The sequence below is a fragment of the Pongo pygmaeus genome, chromosome 1 (genome assembly GCF_028885625.2).
Source record: "Pongo pygmaeus isolate AG05252 chromosome 1, NHGRI_mPonPyg2-v2.0_pri, whole genome shotgun sequence".
In the NCBI taxonomy this organism is placed as follows: domain Eukaryota; kingdom Metazoa; phylum Chordata; class Mammalia; order Primates; family Hominidae; genus Pongo; species Pongo pygmaeus.
In genome coordinates this window covers 211,028,233-211,041,345 of record NC_072373.2, presented here as the reverse complement: position 1 = coordinate 211,041,345, position 13,113 = coordinate 211,028,233, and the positions used below count along the sequence as shown (strand labels likewise).

Sequence of the window (13,113 nt, the reverse complement as noted above, 5' to 3'; positions counted from 1 at the left end):
CGTGCAAAGCCACAGAGCACACGTGCTCAGGGGTGTGTGCAAAGCCGCAAAGCACACGTGCTCAGGGAGCTGCCAGAGGCCGGCGTGGCTGAAGCCCCACTGCAGGGGGACTGAAAGCAGAGGTGAGGCTGGAGCAGGATGAGGGTCAGCCCACTAGGGCCTGAGAGCCACACCAGAGGGGCTGATTTTTTTCTCCTGAGTGCAGAGGGAGCCACTTCGAGGCACTCAGCAGGGAGGTGGTGTGGTCATGTGGGCCTTTGAAAAGAACACTCTAGCTGCAGTGGTGAGAAAACTGCTGGCCAGAGTGGTGGCAGGAAGGCCAGTGAGAAGGTCCTGCTGTTATCCAGGAGGGGCGACAGTGGCTCAGACCAAGGGCCTGGGTGGAGAGGGGAAGGAGCCAGATTCAAGAGTTACTTAGGAGGTAAAACCACAGGCCTATTGTGAGGAATAAGTGAAATAAACTCTGAGAAGCACCACACAGTCCTGGCATGAATGAAGGGCTCACCAGCTCACCAATGACATCAGGTTCCTTTCCTTCCTGAAATCAAAAGGCCACGGGGGACCCGGCCCCAGGTAGTGGCACCTCTCACTGGCTTTGCTAGCCAAGGGTGCAGATGGGTACCCACCATTTACAGAGCTTAGAAAATCAACTTACCATCCTTGAGTGAGAAGCTCAGAAGGTCCTGAGGGAGAAGACAACAGGCATCAATGACAAAGCTGATATATGATCAGCCCGTTCATTTGACAAATATTGACTCCTACCAAGTGGCAGAACAAGACAGACAAAAAGCCAGTGCCCTAGATTCTAGAGGTGAGCCAGATGATAAACAGGCGAGCGAAGAAAGAAATACATGAGGACTTCAGGTAGTGAGATAAGGAGGGAAGGGGATATTTTAAATCCACGTACTTTCCCCACCCACAGTCTGTGTCACAAGCTTCTATCTGCTTTAACTGCAGGCATAGCTGGTGAGTGACATGCTCAAGGGCACACAGCGAAGCTTCTGCTTCTGAAAAGAGGCACCACAGCTTAGAAGAATGCCGGCTCTGGAGTCAGACTACCAAGGTTCAAATCCTGGCTCCACCACTTATCAGCTGTGTGACCTTGGGCAAGTTACTTAACCCCTCTGTGTCTCAGTTTTCTCAACTATGAAATGGTGATGGCCCTACCACTTACCTCATAAAGTCACTTCGAGAATTAGATGAGTTAGTTTTTAAAAAGGTACCAGCACATAATAAGCATTAAGTCACGAGTAAATATTCAATAATGATAATTCAACATCAGCTATGATCATGATATGATATTATGATGACATATTTTATCTTCCAACTGCTCCACCCCACTAGAAGTGATTTTTTAGGCTAACATTGAAAGAAAATGATTTGTTCTACTGTCCCCAGCAGCCACCACCAGGTGTTGGGTGTACCTGGATGATCACCGTCGGGTCGTCCTTCAAGATGGGGTCCTTCAGTAAAATTTGAACAAACACATCTGTTCCTTCACCTCCCAGGCCGCTCGCAAAAGCAGTCATGGTTGGCAAGACAGCTTCGGACAACTCCAGCCACTTCACCAGGCCCGCCATGAACTCTGTGCAGAAGGAACTGAAAGGCAGACATGGCTTAGTTCCCCAGGATCCTCAGAGCTCAGCCTCCACTGGGAAGTGTAGATTAGTTGTGGTCACGGATGTGAACGGCTGGCACGTGCACAACTTAGTGACTGTGATCCCTCAAATACAGAGGCAGTCAAAGACCTCATCTTGGGTGATGTGAATTTTGTTTTTTGTTTTTGTTTTGAGATGGAGTTTCACTCTTGTTGCCCAGGCTGGAGTTCAGTGGTGCGATCTTGGCTCACCCCAACCTCTGCCTCCCGGGTTCAAGTGATTCTCCTGCCTTAGCCTCCCGAGTAGCTGGGACTACAGGTGCCCACCACCACGCCCGGCTATTTTTTGTATTTTTAGTAGAGACAGGATTTCACCATGTTGGCCAGGCTGGTCTTGAACTCCTGACCTCAGGTGATCCACCCGCCCTGGCCTCCCAAAGTGCTGGGATTACAAGCGTGAGACACTGTGCCCAGCCTGGGTGATGTGGATTTTGGTTTCTTCTCTCACCAAAACGTTTATCAAAGAGGCTGATAAGCCACAGCAATGAGAGCAATGGATGGTGACTGGTTGCATGCTTTGGGCCTGGGCTGTGCCAAGGGCTGAGGAATAAAGGTGACAAAACCTGGTATCTGAGGAAGCTCACAGCAGGGTGGACACTCAAGTAACCAAGTGACCCTAGCGCCACGTGGTACCCTAGGACAGAAGTGGAGATCAGTTCAATGCAGCCCACAGAGGGAGCCCCGGATCCACCTGCACAAGTGACGGCAGCCACCAGAAAAGGCTTCCCAGAGAAAGCCATCTGCTCTCCTGGATGCTGCCAAGGATGTGCTTTCTGGAAAATGCTGGCTGCTGCAGAAGTGGAAGAAATGAAGGGAAGAGTGCCCTCCACATGCACTGCTACTGCCAGTTTCTGTCCATAGCAGGCATTTGAGTGCGGTCCTACAGGAGCACCCAGGGGAGGATGGGATGGGGCCGCTCTAGGGGAGAAGGAAGCCTTTGAGCTGAGACACAGAGGTGGGGAGCCCAGAGCATTTGGGGGGATGATGGCAGAGTCCACACCAGACTTCTGACACAGCCACCTCTGTGGAGCAGGTGTGAGCCGGGTGGCAGGTGGGCCAGGGAATGTGGGCCAGGAGAGTCACTTAGAAGGTGATTATACCACCCCCAGGAAAGGGCTGACACCCAGAAGCCAGGTCTGTCTCTAAAATCGGAGTCCCAGCCTGCCTCAGACCGCATTGCCTTGGGACTCCAACACTGGGTTCTGCCCTGTAGGGCAGAGGCTGCACTCAGGCCTCTCAGAAACAAGCAGAGCTCCTGGGTGGTAGAGGCAATGTCAGGAGCCCCTTGCCCTTGCACCACATGGCCCAGCTATCACATTCCTTAGAGTGGGACTGGGACCTTGATGGGAGTTGTGAGGAACTTGGGTTTAAATCCTAGCCTCGGCCGGGCGCAGTGGCTCACGCCTGTAATCCCAACGCTTTGGGAAGTGGGGCCGGGTGGATCACTTGAGGTCAGGAGTTCAAGACCAGCCTGGCCAACATGGTGAAATCCTGTCTACTGAAAGTACAAAAATTAGCTGGGCGTGGTGGCATGTACCTGTAGTCCCATATATTCAGGAGGCTGAGGCACGAGAATCACTTGAACCCAGGGGCGGCGGTTGCAGTGAGCTGACATCACACCACTGCACTCCAGCCTGGGTGACAGAGTGAGAGAGACTCTGTCTCAAAAATAAATAAAAATAAAAAAAAAACCTAAATCCTGGCCTCACCACTGTTAAGGTCGGGTTCCTGGGAAGCTGCCCTGAAATGGAGATGATTAGGGCTCCCCTTGGGATCAACACTTTGGGGAGGGAAGGGAGGAAGCAGGGCTGGGCAGAGGAGGCAGCTGAGCTATGATACAGTCTCAAGGGAGGTCTCAGCAGCCCCTGCAGGGAGTTCTAAAGATGGGATGACACTTCAGAACTGTCCCCAGTGGGGTGAGAGGGCCAGGCCTTTACAGCTGTGCATCAGCCCGTTACCGGATGCAGGTGCCCCAGGGAGGAGACAGAACCTCGGGCAACATGGCTCCCTTCAGCTGAGGCAGGCCCAAAAAGGTACAGACAGCTCAGGACTGTGCTGGCAACCTTGCCAGCAGCTGGGGGTGAAAGGCCTTCATTCTTGAAGAGGAATCTTAGCAGAGAGCATTTTGGGAAAGTGTAATGGCCTCTCTGTGCCTCAGTGTCCTTATCTGCAAAATGGGTTCAAGAGACCAACTTCATAAGGTTGGTTGAGGATGAAGTGAGATGATAAATATAAAGTGCCGAAAGTGAGCCTGGCGTGTAGTAGAGGCTCAACTACATGAGACTAAAAACGATATTAGCTAGCATCGTTATTTTGATTTACAAGGTGGCGGAGAGAGGCAGTGGAGGATGGGGTTAAGAGTCAGACTCTGAAGTCCAACCACCTGGGGGAGTCCTGGTTCCCCTGGAAATTGGCTTTGTGTCCTCACTTTACCTCTCAGCTTCATTTCCCTCTGAGATAACATGTGGATAATAACAGGACCTGCCTCATAGGTGAGTTGGACAGATTAAATGGCATGGTAACACTGTCTGGCACCAGTGAACCCTGGATAAATGTTAGCTACTGCTATCACAGTGATTATAATTTGCCGCACTGCAATTTACTGGGATTACCTTGGGGTGGTAATGAGGTATGTATTTGGGGAGGGGATGGCTAAGTGAACCGAACATTACTTAGAGGCAAATTTATATACAGAAAGGGCTCTGGGCCAAGGACTACAGCACGGCCTGGCCCTGCTGTCCACGAAGAAAGTTTTGGATATGGAGAAGTAACTCTTAACAAGAGTACAGGGGTAAAGAGCACAGACTGGTTCATATCCCAGCTCTACCATGAGCTGTGTGATCTTGGAGAAGTAACTTCACCTCTCTGGGCCTTAGTTTCCTTATCTGTAAAACAGTGGAGATGATGAAAGGTATTTCATAGGGTTGTTGAAAGGATTAACTAAGTATTTGTCATGTGCTTAGAACAATACCTGGCACCTACAAAGCACTAGAGAGTAATGTGTTTCTTTCCATGGACAAATGAATTAAAAAAATATATATATATATGCAAAGTGCCAGCACAGCAATTTACCAAATAACAAGTAACATTTTAGATCGGCGGGGCCTTGATAATTGCTACTAATGTGTTTGTTGGTCTGATGGAAATACAGGAAAATCAACAGCAACAATGATGCAGATAACAATTGTAGAGCAACTGTCCATCAGTCCCTGTGCTGAGAGCTTCGTACACCTTGAGTTATTTAATTCTCACCATGACCCCATGAGGAAGGGAGGTACTAGTTAAGGGAGGTACTAGTTTACCCTACTCTAGAGATAAGGAATCCTAGATCCAGAGAGGTTAAGTGACAGCTCCAGATTCACACCTACATCTCTGGGACCCCAGAGGCTATGCATACCCGCTGCAGAGGTTACCCCACTCCAGTGGTTATGTCCCTGAGCACCCACCATGCACGGGCCACTCACTGAGCAAGGGCATCAAACATCCCCTTTCATCCTACCCCATCTTACACAGGGCGCACCTGGCCACAGAGTTTCACTCTTGTTGCCCAGGCTGGAGTGTAACGGCACGCACGATCTTGGCTCACTGCATCCTCTGCCTCCCAGGTTCAAGTGATTCTCCTGCCTCAGCCTCTCAAGTAGCTGGGATTACAGATATGCACCACCACGCCCATCTAATTTTATAATTTTAATAGAGACGAGGTTTCACCATGTTGGCCAGGCTGGTCTTGAACTCCTGACCTCAGGTGATCCACCCGCCTCAGCCTCCCAAAGTGCTGGGACTACAGGCATGAGCCACCGCACCTGGCCAGGACTGCTGGTTAAATGTCTTCTCAAAGTTTTTACAGCAGGGACAGGACAAAGCCTCCCCTGGCATCCAGGCTTCCTGATTCCTAGTCCAAAGCTTCTCCCACTCACCAGGGCTTAGAAAACTACAGCTAACCAGTCATATCTTGCCTGCAGCCCTTATTTGTGAATAAAGTTTTATTGAAACACAGCCACATGCATTATTTCACCTACTGTCTGTGGCTGCTTTTGTGCTATCACAGCAAAGGTATGAGTAACTGACAGAGACTGCCAGGCCTGCATGCCTAAAATAACTGGCCCTTGGCAGAAGAAGTCTGTCCATCTCTGCTGTACCCCATTAATTTCTCTATGTTTGATAAATGGAATTAATTAAAGAGAACAGAATCTGTGATGTTCACAGCATGGAGAAGAAATAAATGTTTTAGAGGGTTGCTTTTATATCCCGTGGGGACAAGAACTGCCACACAGTGTTTTCTAAAGATTATTGAAACCAAGAGCATATCTGGGCTTTAAAAATATTGAGTTATTTATTTATTTATTTATTAGTTTTATTTTTTGAGATGGAGTATCGCTCTGTCGCCCAGGCTGGGGTGCAGTGGCACGATCTCGGCTCCCTGCAACCCCCACCTTCCGGATTCAAGCGATTCTTCTACCTCAGCCACCCAAGTAGCTAGGATTACAGGCATATACCACCACATCCGGCTAATCTTTGTATTTTTAGTAAAGACAGGGTTTCACCATGTTGGCCAGGCTGGTCTTGAGCTCCTAACCTCAAGTGATCTGCCCGCCTCGGCATCCCAGAGTGCTGGGATTACAGGCATGAACCACCACACCTGGCCAATATTGAAGTTTTTAAAAAACACGTTTTGTGCATCAGAAAACAGAGCAACCACGTGGAAACAACCGGCATGCTGAATGGGAAACATTCGAGAAGGAAACACTCCACGGCAAATGCTTATGGCCAGGCAACAGCCACCTGTGCTTGTAACAACGCTTGGATATTGTGGAGTGGGGGTGGGAGACACAGGACAGTAACTCGCTGCCTTATGTGCCCTCCTAAGTAGCACCTAGTATGGGCCTGGCACACAGTCCAGATTCATAAATATTTGTTCATGGAAACAAAGTACACAAAGCTCTTCCTTGGCTAGGTACTGGTTTATCAGGTAGGAGTTTCATTATTAACAACAAGACCAACCAACATTTGCTTGGTAGTAGATTGGTGTCAGGTTCTGCAAGGGCCACAAACACATACCCTCCTTACAATCACCCTCTTGGATGGTGTTGCCAACAGCTTCTCTAAAACAGTAATTCCCCAGCCCCTTCTTCCTGGCCGGCAGAACTCATCTCCCATGATGGAGGTTGAAAACAGCAAAAGCCAGCCGGCCGCGGTGGCTCACGCCTGTAATTCCAGCACTTTGCGGGGCCGAGGTGGGCAGATCACTTGAAGTCAGGAGTTTGAGACTAGCCTGGCCAACATGGTGAAACCCTGTCTGTACTGAAAATACAAAAATTAGCCAGGCATGGTGGCATGTGCCTGTAATCCCAGCTATTCCAGAAGCTGAGGCAGGAGAATTGCTTGAATCCAGGAGACAGAGGTTGCAGTGAGCCAAAATCACACCACTGCACTCCAGCCTGGACCACAGAACGAGACTGTCTCAAAAAAAAAAAAAAAAAAAAAAAAAAAACCAGAAAAGGAAAAGAAAACAGCAAAAGCCTTTATTTGTTCCCAGGCTTCCCTGTACCTGCAGGTTGGGCACGTGACAGGATCTAGCCAATGACACCAAAGGAAGGCTTCTTGGCTTCTCGGGGTATTTTGGGAAAGATGTCCTCCCTGACGGCAGACTTGGGGATAATCCCTGCCCTCTTCCTTCCTGCCTTGGGCCTTGTCCTGTGAGGGTGTGATGTATGGAGCTGCAGCAGCTATTTTGTGATCAGGAGGGGAAGGCCAACAGAACTGTTCAGAAGCCAACCCAAAGGCCTTTTTTTTTTTTTTTTTTGAGACAGAGTCTCACTCTGTCACCCAGGCAGGAGTGCAGTGGCACGATCACAGCTCACTGCAACCTCTGCTTCCCAGGTTCAAGTGATTCTTGTGCCTCATCCTACCAAGTAGCTGGGATTGTCGGTGTGTACCACTCACGTCTGGCTAATTTTTATATTTTTAATAGATTCGGAGTTTTGCCATGTTGGCCAGGCTGGTCTTGAACTCTTGGCCTCATGTGATCTACATGCCTCGGCCTCCCAAAGTGTTGGGATTACAGCGTGAGCCACTGCGCCCAGCTCCAAAAACCTTTTGAGGCACTGAATCAACCCTGGAACCTTGGGATTTCTTGTTAAGTGAAAAAAAAATCTCCTGTTGTTTAAATCTCTCTTAGTACTGTGTTCTATTACTTGTAGCCTGACTGCTGGGCATAGTGGCTTGAGCCTATAATCTCAGCTACTTGGGAAGCTAAGATGGGAGGATTGCTTGAGGCCAGCCTGGGCAGCATTGTGAGACTCTGTCTCTAGAAGAATAAAAAGTTAGCCAGGCATGGTGGCATGCATCTGTAGTCCCAGCTACTCAGAAGGCTGGGGTGGGGGAAGACCGCTTGGGCCCAGGAGTTTGAGGTTACAGTGAGCTATGTCTGTACCACTGTACTCCAGCCTGGGTGACTGAGACCCCATCTCTAAAAAACAAAAACTAAACAACCAAAAAACCACAAAAATATCCTGAGTGGTAGGAGTAAGTGTGGTATTATCTTCATTTTCTGGATGAAGAAACTAGGGCAAAGAAAGTAACTCACAGAGTCAGCAAGCAACCACTACCATTTATTGAGTGCCTACTATGTGCTAGGCACTATGCTGTGTGCTTTGTCTACATCATCTCATTATTTATATTTATTTATTTATTTATTTATTTTTGAGACAGAGTCTTGCTCTGTTGCCCAGGCTGGAGAGCAGTGGCGAGATCTTGGCTCATTGCAACCTCTGCCTCCCAGGTTCAAGCAATTCTCCTGCCTCAGCGTCCTGAGTAGCTGGGACCACAGGTGTGCACCACCATGCCTGGCTAATTTTTGTATTTTTAGTAGAGATGGGGTTTCACCATGTTAACCAGGCTGGTCTCAAACTCCTGAGCACAGGCGATCCACCTGCCAAAAGTGGTAGGATTATAGGCGTGAGCCACTGCACCGGCTACATCATCTCACTTAATTCCTGCAATCACCCTGCAGCATGGGTATCATTAGCCCCATTGTATGGATAAATAAACTAAGGCTTAGGGAAGTTAAATAAACTGCTCGAGGTCACATGTGACTGGGAAGTGGCAGAGTTAGGATTTGAACCCAGATCTGAGTCCAGAGCCTATGGACCATCTCCTTGCTCACAAAGCCAGCATTAACCTACCTCTTCTTTTCACGAACCTTTTACCAGGTATCTTTGCTATACTGAGCTGTGCGCAAGGCACTGGGAACTCTGAGATGAACAAAGTAGCCCCTGCCCTCCCGAGCTCAGACTGGAGGGATAGCAGGTATGGAGAGTTCCTGCGCAGTGTGGTGGTTGCAGAGATGGGTCCCCGGGCATATAGGCGGAACAATGCCCTGGTCTGGAGGACAGATAAGGGAAGGCTTCCTGGTGGTGACCCCCAAGGAGTTGAGTATGTTCAACTGTTCAGTCCAGTGGAGAGACAAAGACAGAAAAACAAAAACCCCAAACAGCTAAGATCCAAGGCATGAAGGAAGTTTACTCATGGGGGACCACTGAGTGTATATGGGGGCCGTGTCTTGAAAACACTGCAGATGCAAGAGCTTCTCACCATCTCCTGGCTCCAGTCTTGTGCTCCCTGTCCTAGTAACGGTATCTCAGTGCTCCTACGCTCTCTTCCCCCTCTGAACCTTTGGAGCCATAGTGAGCTCCTGCCTCTGCCTCACCCACAACACTCAACCTCTTCCCAAGTCAACTCCATTCTCCCTGAGAAAAACCTGTCCCATCTGTGTCCTCTGTCCACCACTCGGTCATTGTCCTCATTCCCCTGGATGACTCCGTTGGCCTCCTAACTGGCCCCCTCCTGCCTCCATACTCTCCCCTCTAGAATTTTTTAAGGTCAAAGTCCATGCTTTTAACAGTTCTGCTATTCTGACTCCAAATATGTGATTTAAACACACACACGGGAGATACTGTCAATGATAGAGATGAAATATAACAATGTCATTCTTTTGCTCCCACGACCCCCTGTTTAAACTCATCACAGCACTCACTCATCTGTATCTGTCCCCTGTTACAATCAGCCACCTGGGCACCCCCACCTAGATGTAAGCACCTTGAGGGCAGAAGCTGGGCCTTGCTTGTCTTTGTTTCCTCCACAGGGCCATGTGCTACACCCAGCACATAGTAGGGGCTCAACAAATGCACATTTCATGAATGAATAAATATTAATATCTTATCCCTTCCTGGATGGTGTCCTACTTGATTGGGAGATGGTATCTGTCTCATTCACATTTACCCTCCATGTACTTCAAATCATACCTGGAATACAGTAGGTGCTCAAAAAATGCTTGGTGAAGGTACAAATGAGTGAATAACTGAACGAGGGGATGTCTTATCCCCCCACCAAATTGTGAGTTCCTTAGAGCAGCAGTCCCCAACCTTTTTGGCACCAGGGACTGGTTTCAGGCAAGACAATTTTTCCAGGGACCCGGTGCAGGTAGGGTTCAGGATGAAACTGTTCCACCTCAGATCATCAGGCGTTAGTTGGATTCTCATAAGAAGCGTGCAACCTAGATCCCTCGCATGTGCAGTTCATCATAGGGTTTGAGCTTCTATGAGAATCTAATGCTGCCGCAACTCAACCTCTCTGCGCTTAGATTTCTTCATCTACAGATGGGACCATACAGTATGTACCTGGAAGAGCTGTGTCAGTAGTAAAGGACACAGCCCATGTGGCCTAGTATTGATAAAATGCTTCGAACAGGAGGCAGAGGTCAGGCAGTAATTCTTGTTCGTCCACCGCTCACCTCCTGCTGTGCGGCCAGGTTCCTAACAGGCTACAGACCAGTACTGGTCCACAGCCTGGCAGTTAGAGACTCCTGCCTTAGAGGCAAGGACAATGACTTGCCCCTCTCTGCATTGCCTCATCATGCCTGGCAAGCTGTTTGGCTGTCCGTAATTATTCCCCTGATGAAGCATGACCTTCCCTCTGTGAGACAGAAGAACTCACCTGTGTTCGGGTTCAGGAAATAGCTGGGACAGGGAGATGCCACAGAGGGCAGCATAGGCGAAGCGGTTGGCCTCAGTCAGCTCCCGGCACGTGGGCAGGTGTGGCTCCCCCTCTGCAGTGGGTTCAGCTACCAGAGGCCGCTGAGGCAGCCTCTGGCATGGCCTGTTCCATGTGGCCATTCCCAGCCCTGCAGGAGAAAATTCCCAGTGAGAAATGCTTCCAGAGGTAAGCCAAGGTTACTTAAGCACGACACAGAACTTACAAACCATAAAAGGTTGATAAAGTAGGCATCATTAAAATGAAGAACTTATTTTCATCACCTTTAGGAGAGTGAAAACACACACTACAGACCGGGATGGAGGGAGGGATCTTCAATATGTCTATCCACAAAGGTCTATACACAGTATCCAAACAACTAACTCCAGTAAGTCATTAAGAAAAAGAAACGAAGCAAATTTAAAAATGGGCAAAAGACTTGAATAGATACTTCATAAAAGATATTCCACAGTGAGCCGAGATCGCGCCACTGTACTCCAGCCTGGCTGACAGAGCGAGACTCCGTCTCAAAAAAAAAAAAAAAAAAAAAAAAAGATATTCCTCAGGCCAGGTATGGTAGCTCATGCCTCTAATCCCAGCACTTTTGGAAGCCGAGGTAGGAGGACTGATTGAGCCCAGGAGTTCAAGACCAGCCTGGGCAACATAGTGAGACTCCACCTCTACAGAAAAATAAAATAACTAGCTGGGCATGGTGGCACACGCCTGTAGTTCCAGCTACTTAGGAAGCTAAGGTGAGAGGATCGCTTGAGCCTAGGAGTTTAAGGCTGCAATGAGCTATGATCATTGCACTCCAGCCTGGGCTACAGAATGAAAGCCTGTCTCTTAAAAAAAAAAAATCCCAATAGCCAATAAGTATGAAAAGATATTCAACATTGTTAGTCATCAGAGAAATGGAAATTAAAATCCCAATGAGACATTAACTCTCACCTATCAGAATAGCTAAAACTAAAAAGACTGAGAATACCAAGCGCTGGTGAGGATGAAGAGCAAACAGAACTTTTTTTTTTTTTCTTTTGAGATGGAGTCTCGCTATGTCACCCAGGCTGGAGTGCAGTGGTACGATCTCGGCTCACTGCAAGCTCCGTCTCCTGGGTTCACACCATTCTCCTGCCTCAGCCTCCCGCGTAGCTGGGACTACAGGCACCCACCACCACGCCTGGCTAACTTTTTGTATTTTTAGTAGAGATGGGGTTTCACTGTGTTAGCCAGGATGGTCTCGATCTCCTGACCTCGTGATCTGCCTGCCTCAGCCTCCCAAAGTGCTGGGATTACAGGTGTGAGCCACCACGCCCGGCCGCAAACAGAACTTTCATACACTGCTGGTGGGAGTGTACATTGGTATAACTATTTGGAAAATGGTTTGACAATATCCACTAAAGCTAAACATATGTCTTCCCTATGTTCTGGCAATTCCACTCCTGAGAAATGAGGACTTATGTCACCAAAAGACACATACGTGAATGCTCACAGCAACTTCATTCACAATAGTCCCAAACTGGCAACAACCCACACGTCTATCCCAGTAGAATGGATAAATGGTCATATTCACACTGTGAAACATTACACGGCAATGAAAAAGGAATGAACTACAGCAAACATGAATGAATCTCAGACAAAACGATACACAGAAAGCCATTCACGAGAGAATACCTACCATGGGATTCCCTTTATATGAAACTGAAGAATGCTAAACCCAATGTACGGTGATGGAAGTCAGATGAGGGGTTACATGTGGGAGGGAGTATTGGCTCAGAATGGGTACAAAGGAGGTTTCTGGGTGAAGGAAATGATCTCTGTCTTGACCTGGGTGGTCATTATATGGGTATAAATATATTTAAAAATTCCCTGAACTGTATAGTTAATATCTATGCACTTTGTGTATGGTATACCTCAAAGGAAGGAAGTTAGAAGGAAAAAAGGGAGGAAGGTCTCCTCTTTGTTCTCCCTCCTTCTTTTCCTCCCCTCCATTCTTTCCTTCCTTCCCAGGGGGAGAGGAGAAAGGGAGGAGAAGAGTAAGAAGAGGAGGGAGAGAAAAGGAGAGAGGGAACATGCCAAGAAGGAATCCAAGAAGCAGAAACAACCCTGGGAGCCACCAGGAGGGGTACAGGGAAGGGTGCCAGCCTCTACTACAGGGGATCAAGGATATGAATGCAGGCTCAGGACCAGACAGACCTGGGTGTGAAAACAAGCACTGCCACTTAGTAGATATGGGACCCTAGGCAACTCAACCTCTCTGTACTTAGATTTATTCACCTACAGATGGGACCATACAGTATCTACCTAGAAGAGCTGTGTCATTAGTAAAGGACACAGCCCATGTGGCTTAGTACTCGTAAAGTGCTTAGAATGGAGCCTGGCACAGGTTCGTGCTACATAAATGCTTGTTTAAAAAATAAATGCACAAA

The 13,113-nt window shown here is 48.4% G+C and overlaps 1 protein-coding gene across 15 annotated transcripts in view; it reads right to left on the bottom strand.

Annotated features, from left to right (window-relative positions):
• The window catches only part of TMCO4 (transmembrane and coiled-coil domains 4), a 121,510-nt gene that overhangs the window by 91,312 nt on the left and 17,085 nt on the right, over positions 1–13,113 (bottom strand). For 13 of the 15 annotated variants that reach the window (XM_054503367.2, XM_054503403.2, XM_063667729.1 and 10 more), the window contains 3 exons: positions 10,652–10,838; positions 1,425–1,599; positions 656–683 (listed from right to left, as the gene is read on the bottom strand). In XM_054503367.2, the coding sequence (XP_054359342.1) occupies positions 656–683; positions 1,425–1,599; positions 10,652–10,830 (382 nt within the window). In that variant the 5' untranslated portion in view covers positions 10,831–10,838. Of the gene's footprint in view, positions 1–655; positions 684–1,424; positions 1,600–10,651; positions 10,840–13,113 lie in introns of all 15 variants that reach the window. The other 2 variants (XM_054503412.2, XM_063667726.1) reach the window with 1 other exon arrangement.